Source organism: Epinephelus lanceolatus, chromosome 1 (genome assembly GCF_041903045.1).
Source record: "Epinephelus lanceolatus isolate andai-2023 chromosome 1, ASM4190304v1, whole genome shotgun sequence".
Lineage (NCBI taxonomy): Eukaryota > Metazoa > Chordata > Actinopteri > Perciformes > Serranidae > Epinephelus > Epinephelus lanceolatus.
The window spans coordinates 5,102,498-5,120,702 of record NC_135734.1 but is presented as its reverse complement, the minus strand read 5'-3'; the positions used below and the strand labels follow the sequence as shown (position 1 = coordinate 5,120,702).

Genomic DNA, 18,205 nt, shown 5'->3' with positions numbered 1-18,205 from the left:
ATAAACTGTGTAGTGTGGATTTAAATTTGTATATGATATATTATCTTTTTTATATTTTTTTGGGTGTGGTTGCCTGCAAAAGAAATTAACCAGTGTACTTAAAGTAGTGAGGTGTGTGTATAAACAATATTTCCACTTCTGGATTTTATTTTGTGTGGCCTTGGCCATTACACTATTTACAGCATATTGTTTACATCCCACGCCATTGACATTTTACTGGCACTTTTGGTAAATTAGTTAATAATTATCAACAAGTGGTTTCGATCCGCAAGTGTTGGAGATAAAGGCTTCCCAGCCAAACTGTGGTCCCAGCGCAGGTGTTTTACAAGTGGCCTCCGCGCATGCGGAGCTCGCGCTGCTAATGGTGCTCACAGTATGAATGTGTAGTGGAAAAATGCAAATATAAACAGTAGAAATGTGGGAAAAAATGCAAAAACACACATGACCAAGATGAAATCCCATGTGCAAGTTCAGAGAAATAGGTCAAAGCAGTGTGGAGGAAAACGGATGATGACAGACGGACGGGCAGAGGTTTCTCCATTTAATGGATAGTAGGATATAGTTCACCATTTCAACCGCTTTCATACTCACATCTTCGTGATGAAAAGCATCACTCGTGTCACTCTCTACTCCATCTCTACTGCATCCTCCTCTGAGGACTGTCAGCTGACACTAAGCATTTTGATGTGTTTTTAAGTGCGTGAATTAAGAGAAAAACATTAATAACTGCTTTCAATCGAAGAAAACTTTATTAATCAGTTTTTATGAGACGTTTGGGGGCCCCTTAAAATCTCGGGGCAGCAGGCGCCCCATGTACAAGGCTGTTGCCGCAGCGGCCCGGGTTCGACTCCAACCTGTGGCTCTTTGCTGCATGTCATTACCCCTCGATCTCTCCCCCCTTCACACTCAACTGTCCTATCTATAAAGGCAAAAATGCCAAAACAAAAATCTCAGGGCCCCAGGCAATTGCCTGTGTTTGCCTAATGGTAAGTCCGCCCTTGTTCAGAAAGGATTTGCAAATCATTGCATTGCTGTTTTTATTTATGTCTTACACAGCAACCCAGCTGTTTTGGAATAAAGTTTGTAAAATTTATATTGAGGAGCAGCAATATTGGTTTTTGGGCCCTACTGCATTGCATTATCGATTTTGAGTTTTTTTTTAAATTTGTACAAGACACAAGGATCTTTTAATTAGCTCTGACTAATGTAGAGGAATGTCAAATTATAAAGGACCATGGGTCTTATTTTTAAACATACTGGGACTGTAGAAAATACAAATTGCCCATACTGTGTTGCAGTTTGAAAAACATTACAATAAATAAGAACAATAAATCTGTTTTCATCGACTGATTATTTATTTCTTTACAATAAGGTTATGCTGTTTTGTTTTTTTACTTTGGTCTACGCCTACAGCATGTGTACAAGCATTAATAAATATACACAGAAGCGAACAAGCTGCCTTCATGTCCCGTCATCAGTCCCCTCGGCTCATCTCTCCTTCCCAGCACGTAGAGATCATCAGATGGCATAGAGCACTGCGCTCTGCTGGACGGCAGCTGAATCGTTCATCACGACGACATATTTTTTTTAATCATATTGAAATAAGGAGTGCTTTTAGAGCATTTCGACCCCCACTCATTATGATCGCAGCTCCGTGTTTTGCGTGAACAACCCATTCGCCGTTTTCATTGGTGCCTTGTGGAAGCTGGGATGGGCACAATTCTACAGGAGCGAGTGTCACAACAATGCCTGGAGAGGGCTTCATCCATCAGGGACAGGGACTGGAAGAGGAAGGCGTCGTGGACCAACAACAGGCCGAATGTGGCCAGGTAAGATGTTGTGCAGTGCTAATCGGTGGAAACAGAGATGCTGTAGTATCTGTGTAACGCTGTCTCCAGCTGGACTGTCGTCCTGTGCTGACGCGGAGATGCTCGTCGTTCCGCACTTTGATCTCCAAACGCTGTGAATTGATCTTCAATATGAATAATTTCAAACTACAAATTACACCGTCGTGTCGGTAGTACAAAACAGGGGATGTATGATTCTTTATATATTTCATCTAGTAGGCTATTCTTATGCAGTGTTAATTGGGTCACTGGTTGTATTTAATATTTTATCTGTTTCGTTTTTGAAGCAACAAAATGGGCAGGCGGCAGTCACAAAGGAAGTCACTGCAGCCGCAGTACGCGCTCCCAAGTCAGGAAAATAATAACGAGAAGGTAAGTGTGAAGTAAAGCTGAAAACATGAGTCGCTTTATCAATTAGACAATCACAAAAAAGAAATGACATCCATAATAATAATTTCTTATTCATTTTAAAAGCCGAATTTCCAAACATCTGCCGATTAGAGCTTCTCAAATATGTTTTATTGTTTTATATGTCTCTACATTGAATATTTTTGAGTTTTTAACTTTTGCCTGGACAAAATACATAGCCTAGCGCATTTTTCACATTTTTCAGACAATTAATCAGTTGATCCTGTCGCCAAAAATTGTCCTATCCATGGTGGAAAAAGTTGCAGCACTATTGTAAAGCAGATATACTTAACTTGCTTTAATCTGGGGGGCACTTTTGCAAAATTACAGTAGGCCAGGAGTCAGTTAAAGCAACACTTACCTTTCTGGAAATGTTACACTTTTCTTTGTTTAGGTTAAATGCTATTAATAAGCTGATGGCACACTAAAATGTAAGTGAATTCCACCAGAAATAAAAACTCATAATCATGGGTGGAGATCTGATGACAGGTTTGAGGAGGCACAATCAGTTGTGATTTATTTTTTAATTGCACCATGCAAATCATGCCCACAGAGCGCTTGAGATTGCCAGCATATTTCACGATTTCATTCAAAAAGCACTTCACAGAGAATCATATGCTTACTTTTACTGTTTATTTCTCTTAAACAGCCAATAGTAGCTACATGGAGCCAGCCATCACCCTCCTTTTCACTGCTTCGCTGTTAGTTCTACTTTCAGGGTCTCAGGCATGTTATGTCCTCTCACAGATCCCCAGTTGTCCTCATCATCTTCCCTTTCTCCCAGTATATGGGACTACTATATACAGCAGTGGATATGGATGATTATCAGAATATGAGCCCCTAACTGAGCTGGGTTAAACTAACTGATCATGTTTTTACAGAGCCAGAATTGCTAGTATTAGTACAGTTCTAAGAGCACAATAAATACTTACAAGTTACACAAGCTGACCCAACAAAATCAGGTTTATTTAAATAAATTCATATCCATTCATTAATCATCTTTATAGGAATAAATATCCCATTAACAAAATGTGCCTATTTTGTCCTTATCACATCACATTTTTAATAATGTCCATGTACAGTTAGGTGCCTTGTTTGTTTTCATCTGCCAATTTGCACAACATGTAAGAAAGAAGTTTAGATTTCGGGGGGGCAATTTGTGTTTTTCAGGAATGGGGGGGGGGGGGGGGGGGGTATGTCCCCCCCCCCGTCCCCTTATTCTCATATGGTTCTAAGAAAACTCTGACCAATCATTACAATGATTGGTCGCATTCTCAGGATGTGGAGTTTTTGGCTGTGAAATGTTGACCCTTTTCATCTTACTATTGCACTATATGTTCTTTCTTATATGTTGCACAAATTGTTTTTAAATGTTTTGTTTCTTTTTGCTTGGGGTATGCGAAATGTCATTTCGTTTTTGTGCTGCGCATAAAAATGACAAATAAAGAAGTTCAGTTCAGTTCATAACGTTATATATGACAACACAGCCTCCAGTTGCTAATGGCTGTTAGCCTACTATAGCGTAGCCTCTGAAACATTAACGTTATCTTCCTTGTGCGTTTCCACTTACTAGTAACATTAATGCTACTATCTAATGTTAGCACTGTAACCTTATTCTAAAACTCATCAGTCATCACTGACTCCGGTTGAGTTTTAAAACTGCATTTGACTATCTTGGTTGTAACGTTAGACTCACTCTCCTCTTCCGTGTATCTAACTTACGACACGATGGCTTGTACCATGGCATTAATGGTGCTGGTGGCGGCGGGAGAGGTGGGAGGAGCAGGACTCTGGAGGGAGGAGGGCGCATGTGGGGCAAGGCATGAAGGAGAGAGAGAGAGAGAGAGAGAGAGACAGAGAGACAGAGAGACAGAGAGAGGAAAGAAAACAGGACAAGAAAAACAAACACAAACAAAACAAAAAGACAGTGTATAGTGCATGTTGTGTTAAATTTTCATTGGTGTGTGTGTGTTCATGTGTGTTTAGTGCAGGCCTGTGTATATATCGTGCAATCTACATTGTGAATAGTGTGTTATCTACATTGGTGTATGTGTGTGTGTGTGTGTGTGTGTGTGTGTGTTCATGTGAGCATGTGAGTGGTTGGTGTTGTAGTGTTTCGTGTACTCAGTTACTCAGGTCATGGGGGGTTTGGAGGTGGGGTGGTGTTGGTCAGTTGGAGGATGAATGACAGGGGTGTGTTGGTTATGAGGCAGACTTCCTTGACGGTCTTCTGCAGGGCGGGGTTGTTTGTTGCAGTCTTGAGATATTTCAGGGCTATGGTTTGGTGACGTTGTCTTATGGTCTGGATGCCTGTTATTGAGTGTATGTAGTGGTTACTGATGAAGAAGGGGAGTCTATGGGCCAGTTTTAGTGCTTTGTTTTGTATTGTCTGTAGTCGTTGTAATTGGTTGTCAGAGATGGTGATCCAGGCGGGGACAGAGTATTCGAATAGTGGTCTGATGTATGATAAGTAGACTTTGGTAACTGTTGAGAGTGATGCACCATGTATTCCACAGAGGGCTTTGAGGTGATTGAGTCTGTTGTTTGCTTTTTGTTCCAGGTTATTGATATGTTTGGTCCAAGTCATATTGTTTTGGAAGGTGACTCCGAGGAAGGTTCTTTACTGAGGTGGAGTGGTTGGTTGTTTAGTGACATGTTGATGTTGGGCTGTAGGTGTTGGTTTTTGGTGAAGAAGATGCATTGAGATTTGGCAGGGTTTAGTTTGATTCTCCAGAGATTTGACCAGTTTTCTACTTCAGTGATGCATGTGTTGAGTTTTTTGGCTGCTAGTTGTCGGTTTTTTGAGCTTGACCAGTAACAAAGATCATCAGCGAACTGTGAGACTGGCTATGGTGGCTGGAGGGTAGTAGATATCGTAAATGTATAGAAGGAATAGGAGGGGACTTAAAACTGCACCTTGGGGAACTCCTGCTTGGGGGGTGAAAGGTGATGAGAGGGTGGAGGCAACTTTGACTTTGATTTGTCGGTTACTGAGGAAGTTGGAGATGATGGACTGGGTGGGTTGTGGGAGTTTGAGGTTTGAATCCAGAAGTCTGAATCTGAGTCCATTATGCCATACATTATCAAATGCTTTTTCAATGTCGAAGAATATTGCCAGGGTTATTTGTTTTTTGTTGAAATTTCTGTGGATGTCTTCTGATAAACAGAGGATGTTGTCTGTGGAGGCTCTTCCTTTTCTGAATCCGGCTTGGTGTATTGCTAGGAGGCCCACTGATTTGATGTGGTTATTGAGTCATGATGTGAGGATTCGTTCAAACAGTTTTCCAATATGAATGAGGAGGCTTATGGGGCGGTAGCTGGTGAAGCTGTGGGAGTCTTTTCCTGGTTATGGATGATGGTGACAAGTGCAGTTTTCCAGGGTGAGGGGAAGTGTCCGGTGGTGAGGCAGGTGGTGAAGAGTTATCCAAGGTGTTGAAGGTAGGTCATTGGTGCTTGTTTTTATTAATACAGTGTCCACAGTGTCTTCTCCAGGTGCTTTGTTCTTCATTTTTTTTCAGGTGTAGTTGAATTTCTTGGGTGGTGACAGATTTTGTGAGGGGGTGGTGCTCCGTGGTGGGGTTAATTGCATTTCTCAGTGATGTGTTGTGTTATGTGATTTCCCTGTCTACCAGATCTTTCCATGTGCTGTCGAAGTGGGGGTCGTTTGGGCATGAGTGAATATTTTCAAGGTGATTGCGGAAGAGTGTGGCTTTTTCTTTACTGTTAGTGATGATTGTGCCAGATGATTTGAGCGGGCGGTTGGTGTTGCTTTGTGGATCTCCAGTGATACTCTTGATTTTCTGCCAGAAGGTCCGGGGGTTTGTGTCATGGTCCAGTTTGTGGTAGAATGATTTCCAGGTTTTTTGTTTGTGGAGGATGAGTTGTGATTTGATGGTGCTTTGGAGTCTGTTTATTTCTGTTTTGGTGTGGGGTGATCTGAACCGGATGAAGTCTCTGCGTAGCTTCCTTTTCTGTCTGATGAGTTGGAGGAGATGGGAGGGTACTGTTTGTGTCAGGGTCTTTGCAGTGTTTTAGGGTATTGTTTGTTCTCGGGCTTTGGTGAGTATTTGACTGCATGGACGTTGTTAGACCTGGGCATTCCCGGCTATAGCCCCGGATCTTTTGGGCACAGCCCTGGATCTTTTAAGCCTCTGTTTTTTTGTTGTTGTTGTTTTGTTTTTGTTTTTTTTACTAATAAAGCACCTCGTTTCCAACTTAAAGTCCACGGCACAGCACGGAAGCACAACAAGACAGCAATGCACGCAGCACACATCACACTCACTGTCACACCAGCTTACATGGCATATGTACATCAATCAATCAATCAATTTTATTTATAAAGCCCAATATCACAAATCACAATTTGCCTCACAGGGCTTTATAGCATACGACATCCCTCTGTCCTCATGACCCTCGCAGCGGATAAGGAAAAACTCCCCAAAAAAAACCCTTTAACGGGGAAAAAAAACGGTAGAAACCCCAGGAAGAGCAACTGAGGAGGGATCCCTCTTCCAGGACGGACAGGCGTGCAATAGATGTCGTACAGAACAGATCAGCATAATAAATTAACAGTAATCCATATGACACAATGAGACAGAGAGAGAGATGCAGGTAATAACAGTAGCTTACAACAACATTATTGAAAGTAATAATATTATAGTTATAGTTCTGGCTACTGTGGTACAATATGTTGAAAGTATGTATTAATATCTGGCAGTATACATGTGTGACAATAGTCATATGTGTATAATAACAGTAGAAGTATGACTAATGACTAATGATGGCAGCAGCAGCAGGAGGCATCTGGCAGGACCACGGCAGCAGCACAACCACACACGTCACACTATCCAGGCACCGCTGCAATACGAGTTAACCTGAGAGACAGTGGAGCGCAAAGGCTCCGGAGAAGAAGCCGAGTTAGTGACATCCAGAATGGCCGAGTTAGCAAGATGCAGTAATAGGACACAAGAGAGAGAGAGAGAAGGAGAGAAGGTGCCCGGTGTATTATAGGGGGGTCCTCCGGCAGACTAGGCCTAAGTCAGCCTAACTAGGGGCTGGTACAGGGCAAGCCTGAGCCAGCCCTAACTAGCTTATAAGCTTATAAGCCTAACTAATAAGCTTTATCAAAGAGGAAAGTCTTAAGTCTAGTCTTAAATGTGGAGATGGTGTCTGCCTCCCAGACCGTAACAGGAAGATGATTCCACAGGAGAGGAGCCTGATAGCTGAAGGCTCTGGCTCCTGATCTACTTTTGGAGACTTTAGGGACCACGAGTAACCCTGCGTTCTCAGAGCGCAGTGTTCTGGTGGGATAATATGGCACTATGAGCTCACTAAGATATGACGGAGCTTGACCATTTAGAGCTTTATAAGTTAACAGTAGGATTTTAAATTCAGTTCTGGATTTTACAGGGACATGACTTGTTTGTTTCTGTAAATCCCTGATGATGTTTAGTATATACACATACAACTGTCTGTTTCATTTTTTTCATGTATTTCCCACTCCAAACTGACCACACACACACACACACACACACACACACACATCTAAATGTGAAGTAAGGAATAATGTATAGTGAGCCGGTGACTGTTGAAAAATAACTCCCGACAGGAGAATGACACCCTGACGCGCAGCGTCCATTCCCAGTCATGTTCAATTATCCCGCTTAGAACATGGCTTACTATTTACTTCTTCTAGTTGTCTGTGCTGGTTTGCTCCTGACGGCCCTGCGATTTTCTCTTCCTTTCTTTTTGTTTTTGCTGGGGACCTGTCATTTTTTAGCCAAACATCAAGCGTTTTGTCCGCTCCAAAAATGTTAAAAGTGATGTCCTGAAAATGCTGCATTTTGCCACTCCGATCCTATTTGGCCTGTGTGGACGAACGTTAACTGATTTTGATGCTCCTCAGTCTAACTGTGCGTTCACACCGGGCGCAAGTGAAGCGAATTACTCGCGCGTAACACATGTAACGCGCCGTGCGTAACGCGTGAGTTTGGACGCTGGACCATTTTGTTAATTCGCGTTATCGCGTCAGTCGCGCAAGTAGCAAGCCCGCCCATTTTCACTAGATAACAACATCTGGCCCGCCATTCTCTCCTCAACCATGGCTGAGATAACCACCATCGCTGCTTTGTACCTGCTCTGGAAGTCCCAGAACGCTGTCGTTCCTGCAGAAGCACATCAAGCTCGTCGAGTTTCACCACCTCCTCCAGGAACTCCGTCTGGATGATAGCCGCTTTCAGTGGTACTTCAGGCTTACTGGGGCCCAGTTTGAGGACCTGTTGGTGAGGGTTGGCGCCAGGATCTCCCGGCAGGACACCAGCTACAGGCGCTCCATTTCAGCTGCGGAGTGCCTGTCCATCTGTCTCCGGTGAGTAGCAGTATGTTGTGTCAACAACTGGACGTCAGGGCGTCAAGACGTCACTGACGCGTCCATCGCGTCGTGCTAGACGCATCCATCGCGCTGCCCGGCGCAAATTCGCGTCTAATCGCGTCTTTGCATTGACTTTGTTTGTAATCTCGAGGCGCGAAATTGCGAATTCACGCTCGGTGTGAACGCACAGTAAGGCTGTTGCTATGGCGTCCTTAGCAACGGAGCAGCAGAGCAGCAGTGATACCTCAAGAAATAAACACCGCAGAATTTTGTTGATTGACCAGTCAGAATCAAGTATTTAAGAGTGCCATGTTCTAAGCAAATTTACTCTTCTGTGCTTTGGAGGCTCGTATCTCCGCAACGGATTGGTCGATTTGAGTGACTGACACTTCGTTTGATTTGTTAGAGCCAATAGAATGATGCTATACCCACCAACATGAGATTGACAGCACTGTAAGCCAATCAGAGTCAGCAGAACGCCGTTGTAGGGGAGGTGCCGGCTGCTGAATGCGGTCATTGTTATGCTCCCCCCCCGGGTCCTGAAGCCCATCAGGTTCGCCCAGATTCATTCAAATGCAGCACAACATGTCAGTCTATCAGAACGTACCATGTGGCCGAATTAACGTTTCACGGCAAAACAACAGCGGTAAGAGAAATCTTACAACTATGGCTCAGCGAAACGATTTCTGTTGTTGTTGTTCTTTGGCCTCTATCTCTCTGATGCTTTGGTGTAGGGTGCTTTGGCGCATATATGTGGAAAGAACGCCCCTGTTTGACTGTATAGGGATGCTTGGTGTTCCAGGTCATGGGTGGTGGTGGTGAGAGTGGTGGGGGAGTCCTTCAGTTGTTCATCTATGTGTGATTTGTATGTTTCCCAGTTTGCTGTCCTGTCGTTGTATTTCTTGCTTTGAATGGCTTGTAGGTGGAAGGAGAATGTGGTGAGAACGAGAAGGTGGTCACTGTTGAGATGGTTTGTGGTGGAGAACTGGTGGAGTTTTGAAGCCAGGTCGGGGGTGCAGAGGATCAGGTCCAGGATGTCGGGGTTGGCAGTTAGGGGGGATATGTGAGTGGGTTCGTTGGTGTTGAAGATTGACAGGTTATTGTTGTTGAGGATCTGTTGGAGTGCTATGCCGCTTGTGTTTGTTTTATTGCAGTAAAAGTTGATATGTTTTGCATTGAAGTTTCCCATGATGAGGGAGTGACGGGTTGGAGATGGTGGTGAACAGGTCAGGTGAGGGTTTTGTTCTGGGGGGCAATAGACGCTGGTGACTGTGACGGGGTGGTGTGAATGGATTTTTGTTTTTATTGTGACATATTCGTTTCCTTGTAGTTGTTCTGGTGATAAGTTGTAATCTATTTCACTGTAGCCTATTCGATGTTTTTGTGTATTAAAAGTGCTACTCCTCCTCCTCGTCCTGTGTATCTAACTTGCCAACGCCTACATCTATCATAGACGTAATGAGGACGTAATGGAGGAGTAGGCCTTTGGAGGGAGATGGAGTTGCTGGAGGAGGAGAATGAGACTTTGGAGGGAGGCGGGAGTTGTGAATGTTCAAATTTTTTTAAGTGCTGTGTGAAATGCAAGAAAGGTAAGAGTAGCTTTAATAAGGGACTGTTTCTTATTTAAAGGGGTGGCTATTTCAAAGAATTTTTAGGCACTGAGGGAGTTGTGTTACTTTATTTTGTCTTAGGGGGAGGCTGTATTTTGTTTTTAGTTTACTGCTGATTTTTAAAGACAACATGCCTTCCAAACCCAGCATGTTTTCTTTTAAACTACAAATTTAAATGGTTATATTTTGTATTTACTTTATCTGTGATTTTTTAAAGAAAAATGCAGGTTTGGAAGGCATGTTTTCTTTAAAAAAAATCACCAAAATTACAATATTTATCAAAGCCTGAAACTGTAAGAACAGAAGTTATCATTGGATTTTCCAATTTCTGATGGTCCTTGGACATATCTTGTGCAACAAAGCTTCTGCCAGAAAGAAACAGGACCAAAATCAGAGCTCAAAATTGTGATATTCTATTAAAATCATTTATATTCTACATTCCATTTAAAATTTGGCCCAAAATAAACCGTTTGCATGAACTAACCAGCATGTGCTTCAAGAGTGAAAAATCAAGGCTTTTTTTCAACTCCAGGATTTCCTCTTCAACTTTTAACTTTCAGTTCAGTTTAGTTCAGTTCAGTTCAGTTCAGAAAACTTGTGGGTGTATTGCACAAAACAATTACATTCTGCTAAAGTACTTCTGCTAATGTAAACCAGTTCAAGACAGGACTGCATTCAACAGCTTGATAGCAGAAGGAACAAATGACTTAGCGATTGGTCTTCCTGGGAGGCTGCCTATAACGTCGTCCTGATGGCATTAATGCAAATTCTTTATTAAGGACATGATCTTGGTCAATAATACATTTTGCCTTTTGGAGGACATGTTTCTCCAAAAGAGAGTTCAAGTCAGTCATCTTGGTTCTAGTAATTTTGGAGTAGACTTTCACAATGGAGTTTAGACAGTTCCTGTCCTTCACTACCAAGCTGTTGAACCAGCAGAAGAAAGAGAAGGTAAGAAGGCTCTCAATGTACGACAAGTACACAGTACGGGATAGGTTTTGAAACCCCAAAGGAGTTGATTCTCCATAACAAGTGAATCCTATGATAGGCCCGTTGAACTATTGACTCAGTGTTAATATTGAACTTAAGCTGAGAGTCAAACTCGGTGCCCAAGTATTTATATGAGTTCACAATCTCAACATCTTCACTGTGAATCATATTGACAGTGGTGTTTGTCCTATTTTTACTAAAGTCAGTGACAAGTTCCTTAGTTTTTAAGACGATTAGGTTAAGGAATCTGACGTCACACCACTTAACAAAGTCAGGAAGTGCATGTCTATGGTCTGACTCTGCGCCCTGAAGGAGTGACAGCAGAGCAGTGTCATCTGAAAATTTAATAAGGAAACTGTTCTTTTTAAGAGACCTGTAGCTGTCTGTGTAAAAGATAAAAAGCAACAGAGAAAGAACACAACCTTGTGGAGAACCAGTATTAGTAGGCCTAATCAGGGTTTTTGACATGAAGCCATTGACTAAAACCTGCTAAAACATCAAAGGGTAAGTTCTTAGAATCTAATATATAATTCATAGTGGAGGGACACTTGCATTTTCTCCCAGTCTCTCAGGGAGGCACAAAGAAAAATATTTGGACCTTCAAAATAAAGACCAACAGTCACACCCAAACCACTCCCATCCTCTGATAAATAAAGAACAGTTCCTAAGAAACATGAATAATATTTATCAGTATATATATACTACATTCATTGCCTGATTTCAGCCTTTCATTGGCTGTTCTCACTCAGCTTTGCCATGAGACAAATCTAGTGGCAGCAGCCTTGCACAGGGTCAGGTGTAAAAATGGGCAATTTATAGACAAAGGTGTAGACTGAGAGGGGGGATGCAGCTGAAGACACATGCCCCTCAATATTTAGAACCTGTGCATTTGTTGCCCCACCGCCAACCATTAAAAACACGAAAGTAGCAGAGGACTTTTATTAAATTTAAAGGAGCAATAAGCGAAATTCATCATTTCTAGATTGAAGGAATTAAAAAATTGCTATGTGAAGAACTAGAAGTGTAATTTCGTCTGGAGTATAGCATGACCTCACACACCCTCTCTCTGTGTTGATCTCCAGCCCATTGTTTACAAGCCAGTCCAGCTGCGCGTTCATGTACATTCATGTGAATCCAACCCCCCTCGCAGCCAGTGAGCAATGGCAGCGCATATTTTCGAAATGAAATGGCAAAGAGCGGAACAAAACCGGGGCTAACTGGTGCTTCCTCCTCAGGCTCCACTTCACTCAGCTGCCCCACAGATCCGCTGCCTCTCCCACTTTAACCTCAATAACAATCCGGAGCTAGCTGGGAGCGGCGAGGCGCTAGCCGCAGCATGACCGGAGAGAAGCACACAAGCTCTATTTTGACATCTCTTTATGCACTCTGTCACTTACAAGCAAAGTACAAAAAGAATGCCAGTGTGAATAAATTTATATTAATTTTAAATTAGCAGGCCACCTTGCAACCTGTCACAGGCCAGATTTGGCCCACCGGCCATAAGTCCTGTATTAATGCTGTAAAGTAATTTTGTGCTTGATGTTTTAAATTTTAGTGATAAGTAGAAAATGTGTGTAGACTTAACATTGCCTCTCTGTAATCCCAGAGGCTGCAGCAAAGAAGAAGGCAGAAACCTAACATACCCTTGACCAAACGTATCACTTCTCTACACAGGTAAGATTGCTGTTTTTGCAAATGTCATGCCATTCTGTGTCTGGATGCTGAGATGATATAATGTACTTTCATTTCTAGTGCTCAGGGAACCTCAGACTCAAAGTCCCATCCGGCGTCCCCTACAGAGGACAGGATGGAGCCAAAGGTGCAGCCAGCTGCTCAGCACAGCAGCCACAGGGAACACAAGCACACAGGTGTTAGAGGGAGCAGACACACTTCAGTCTTTCCCTGCCACCGCCTGTCTGATTCAAGTCCTGATCTGCAGCAGAGACTGTCACCAAACCCAGAGGTGGGAAGTCTGTGTGGCCAAGGAGAGAGCAACAGTGACACTGACTTGTCTGAGTCTGAGAGACTTCCTGTGTCACTGTCTGGTCGGGTTCCTCCACAGCTCCAGCTGAGACCGGAGGTCATCAAGGCTGAGAACTGCTCCTCTCGTAGCCACCGGCCCAGAGGACACGGCCAAGGTAGTTTTGACTTCCCAGACTTCCTCCCTCCACCTTTTAACTCCTGGAGCCTCAGTCAGCTGGCTGTCTTCTACAACATGGAGGGCTGTGGGGCCTCTCGGCCCAGGCCAGTGGGCCCTTTGGAAAGGTACCTTGAGAGGCTGTTGCAGCTGGAGTGGCACCAGATTCAGACAGTCCAGGAGGAGGGTGGGAAGTCGGCGGTGTCAGATATTATTTCCAGCTGCCACGTGTCACCTGCTGCTGCCTCATCACGCCTCAGCTCTCCGAAGTGCATCCTCCAGTGTCAACGTGCCTTCCCCCTCACGTTCCTCTCCTCTCTGGCCAGTCACTCTGCCCTGCTCTCCAGCTGTGCCTGCACTCTCTGCTGTATCCGCTACTCCACCTGTAGCACAACGTGCTGCCGCTCCACCTACAACCACAGCCGTCAGTCCAGACTGAGTCCCATGCTGGATTGCAGGAGGCCCACGTCGCTCCCCAAAAGGAGCTACAGTGAGAGCCGGGTGCACTCCTCAGACAGGAGCTCTGCATCCCAAGCTCAGAGGTTCAGCAGCCCTGTGAGGACCAACAGCCACCTGAGGAGAATGCAAGCCTCAGGCAACATCCGCAACCCTGTTCAAGGTAATAACACCAAGCCTCATTCCACTGCCAGAGACTGTATTGTTTGGGGGCTGGGAGGAACCATTGGGGATTATGGGGGGGGTGTGTTGAACTGTAGAACAGGGGGGTTTAAGAGGAGGAGTGGCTCAGAGCAGAGGAGAGGCAGAGCAGAACGACAACATGCATTGGAGAAAAGACGTAGTGGTTCTGAGTGCAGAAGAGGAGGAGCTGAGCAGAGGAGAATAGCTGAGCTCAAGGAGCGGGAAATCAAACCAGATGCTGTCACTGCAATAATGGACAATTTACCTGGGTCCAAACATTCTCCAATAAACAGACCAAAACAGGTTGAATTTGTTACATAACAGCAACCTGAGTACTGTAAGTAGAATCTAATTGCCACAGCTACAGTTATTAATATTTGATCATGAATGTATATTTTCATTTTGTCATTTTTCCTTGTTTGGCAAACACAAAGTATAGCAAGATTGTAAATATATATTTTTCACTAGTGGATATTATGCTTCACCAGATTTGTTTTTCTCAGCTAATCATTGTTACATTATGTTTAATCCAATGCTCTGATATCAGTATAAGATAATGCAACATTGGATGTTTACATGGACTATTGATCATACATAAATCATATGAGGATGTGATTATTTATTTAAAAGTTGTGTTTGTTTGTTTTTTCCTCAGCACAATACACTGCGTATATATTTGTATGCAGGAGTTTCCAGCACAGCACCAATTTTACTATCGATTCTGTTTTGGTTTGTCAGCAAAATAATTGCATAATAAAAGTGTTTAAAATTGACCAAACAATTATGATAAGGTGTAAGTCTTCAAACTCAAAGTGAAAAAGTGTGGAAAAGTTGTGGAGTCCAATATCACAAATCACACCATTTTGTTCTGAATACAGTAGCGGTCCTGGCACATTTTAGGCCTTATTATCTGCGTTATCTGCGTTCCAGTCACACCTGAGGCTGATCATTCCTGAGAGGCCGGTTGATGAGTTACAAAATTTTAATTTTCCCTGAAACATTTGGCCCTAATAAATTGTTTCCAGTGTTCAGAGACACCATGGTCATATTCTGGGTTATTAAATAATGACATAATTCACAATCAGAATATCAATAAATACAGATGCAATTAATGAAAAGGCCTAAATCAAATAAACACCTGTGACTCTGAGCAGGACACTGTATATATTATAAAGGTGATATAAAGGTGCAGGTGATTGTTAGACAGAGATAACACTGCTGCTCTGCTACTGATAACTGTATCTATCTTTATCAATAACATTATGTGTCTACTGACAGCTGATCTAGCTGTAATCAGCTGCCGCCGTCATTAGAATTGAACGTCGCTTCACGTGACACTTTAGAGGAATAGACGTTTCATTTGGGATTGGCTTTCAGGAAACTCAGATTGTTTTAAAGTGTAAACTGTGTGACTCCTTAATTAATTAACTGACCCGGCCAAATCCTAGGGCACAAAATAAATCTACCTTGCTGGATTTAATTAAAACAAATACATCCCATAAATACACCTTGACTGGCATATTTTGCAATGATGTTAGTGATCATTCTGCAATTGCTTGTGTCAGCAATATGAAAATATCCAAGGTAATACCATGTTTTATTTTTAAAAGATGTTTTAAAAGTTTTTAAGAGCATGCTTTCTTGCATGACTTGTACTACAATAACCCTAGCAGAGTTATTATCGTTGCAGATGTTGAACTGGCATGGGAATATTTTCACTCAATTTCTCTGTCTATCTCTGATAACCATGTTCCTACTGAGAAGTTTAGGGTCAGCGGTAGGGATAATCCTTGGTTCTCAGATAGTCCTACAGAATTGCTTCGTTTGAGAAATAAACTTTGGGCCCAAGCAAGATTTTCAAACTCCTGTTGATTGGACTATGTTTAGAATCCTAAAGAACAAGTGTACCTTCATGATTAGAAAGTCCAAATTCGAGTTTTATCTGAAGTCAGTTACAGAGAACCTAAATAACCCCTCAAAATTCTGGAAATCAATTAAATCTTCATCCTTATCGCTTAAAGGTGGCAGCAGATAGTATTGCTTAGCCCATTCTCATATTTTTAATTTGAGTCTTCTCTCCAACTCTATTTCTAAAATTTGGAAAGCTGCTTATGTTCTCCCTGGAGCCTATCCCAGCTGATATTGGGCGACAGGCAGGCACACACTGACCTGATCAATGTCTTTTTTCTCTGGCTCCTTACATAGTTAGTTATGATATGATGTAGTTTTTGGAGTGTATATTTTTATGTATAAAGCAATATTGGGCAAACTTCCAGCCTATACGTCTGCCCGCTTCTGTGTGTCAGCTCTGGTAGTTACCAGCTACGCTCTTCCAAGTGGGTGCTTTTAAATGTACCCCAGGTTTTCACAGATCTGGGGAAACCTGCATTCTCCTACACCTCAGACATGGAACAATCTTCAAAAAGATCTAAAATTAGAAACACTTGTATCCGTGGATGAATTCAAGGGAATGTGGTGATAGAGACATGTCCTTGTAATTCTTGAGAGGCCACTTTGTTTGAATAGTTGTTTTATTGTGGATTTCTGTATTACATGTTGTATTTGTTGCATTTTAAATGTGTTCTGATAGGCTGCTACCTCGGCCATGTCTCTCTTGTAAAAGAGATTTTCAGTCTCAATGGGACTTCCTAATCAAAGTAAATAAATAGAATAACAAAATTCTCTAAAGACATATTTCCTTGTTTCTTCTCTCCTCATGTCTCATCCTCTCATCTCTCCCCTGTGCCTTATGAGGGCAGAGCCAAGATGCAAGGAAGAGACGCAAGTGAGGGAAACGTGGATGTGAAATCAGGTATTGGGATGAACCCCAGGACTAGTGAGGGACAGGTGGACACATGGGGAGTGAACCTAAAAAATAAAATGGGAAACAGACTAAACATGAATGAATACATGAAACAAGGAAAAAGAAACAGAAACCACCTAAAAAAGGTCCAAAGATACAGCAGTATTCTAGAAAATCTGCCTGTGGTCTGTACCATCTGGTGTGGTTTGTATTGTGTGTCTCTGTGTTTGTTTCTTCAGTATAGGAGGTTTGGCACTCAAGTTTAGAGGAAACTCAGGAAACTCAGGAAACTTTGATGACAGATTTGTCATCAAAGCAAATTGCTATTCCCGTGTTGTGGGGGGTGAAACACAGTCCAGAACTAATCCAGAAAGGTGATGATGTTGTGGATCTACCTTGGCTGTCCACAAGATCCACACTTTTTCCTACAATAGCGACTGTAGTGCAGGATGCAAAGGAGTTTGGATCTCGCTTGCACCCTTTTCCTCTACTGGCTCCTCACATTCAACCTTCAACCTTTCATGCCCACATAGAAATTAGGGGTAGCCCTGCCTTTTCTTTGTTAAATTTTATTTTATGTTTTAGTTAGTTTAAGCTGAAAGACACTTGTTTTGGTTAATCAATGCCTGTTGGTGAGTCTGTGCCTGTTGGGAATTATAGGCTCTGATTGTTAATGACGTATGAGGGCCTAAAAGGTGACACAAGAGAAAAAACTATATGAGATTTCAATGAATAGAATCTCAAATTACCCCCACTCATATATGAAAATTGTTGAATCAGTTAATCTTTGTTTTAGACTATTTTAACTTTCCTTTTATATTGAATTGCCTTGTTTTATGTTTACTATGTCAATTGTCATGTTAAGCACTCAGTGCTTATAATGCCCTTGTTGTAAAGACCTTTGTGCTGCATTTCTCCTTTGAAAGGTGCTATGTATTTATTATTATTATTATTATTATTATTATTAACATTTCTAAAATATGTTTGTAAGTGTAACTCACCCTGTATTCAGCAGGGATTCCAGAGGGGTACCTTGCCTCTCTTCCAGACAATAAAGAGATAAAGAGAAGGTGTAAACTTTGTTGTCATTTGACTGTGTGTCCTCAAGCCAAACATGATGGCGTCCAAATGTTTGTCCCATTTGTCAGGTCTGTCTTTCACCAGTTTGGACAGTGGCCTAAAAAAGAAGCAAAAAAAAAAAAAAAAAAAAAAAAAAGACAAAGAACAAAGAATTTGTGCATAAGCATATTTTTTTTAGGATCTAAAGTAAAATTAACTATACATATAAAAAGTGGAAATGGACATTATACCTCTGTATGGTCTTACTCGTCCTTTCAACTAAGCCATGTCTGCAGATGATAAAGGGGCACAGAGATTTCTTTCAATGCTGAGTACTATGCA

The 18,205-nt window shown here is 42.3% G+C and overlaps 1 protein-coding gene across 2 annotated transcripts; it reads left to right on the top strand.

The window, feature by feature from the left end:
- The first annotated feature begins 1,480 nt into the window (after window positions 1-1,480).
- Window positions 1,481-17,862, top strand: LOC117257499 (uncharacterized). 2 transcript variants are annotated; one of them, XM_033627736.2, is made up of 5 exons: window positions 1,481-1,829; window positions 2,135-2,219; window positions 12,832-12,899; window positions 12,978-13,981; window positions 16,761-17,862. In XM_033627736.2, exons 1-5 carry the CDS (start codon window positions 1,711-1,713, stop codon window positions 16,805-16,807), a joined length of 1,323 nt encoding a protein of 440 aa, XP_033483627.2. In that variant the 5' UTR covers window positions 1,481-1,710; the 3' UTR covers window positions 16,808-17,862. The 2 variants fall into 2 exon arrangements, with proteins under 2 accessions (XP_033483627.2, XP_033483626.2); XM_033627735.2 differs by having other exon boundaries at window positions 12,978-17,862.
- The last annotated feature ends 343 nt before the right edge of the window (window positions 17,863-18,205 follow it).

Bases quoted from the DNA above. Each gene is read 5' to 3' on its own strand.
- LOC117257499 (XM_033627735.2), top strand. From the start codon at position 1,711: ATGGGCACAATTCTACAGGAGCGAGTGTCACAACAATGCCTGGAGAGG. The intron at 1,830-2,134 runs GTAAGATGTTGT...TCGTTTTTGAAG, and splicing joins AACAGGCCGAATGTGGCCAG to CAACAAAATGGGCAGGCGGC. The intron at 12,900-12,977 runs GTAAGATTGCTG...TTTCATTTCTAG, and splicing joins CGTATCACTTCTCTACACAG to TGCTCAGGGAACCTCAGACT.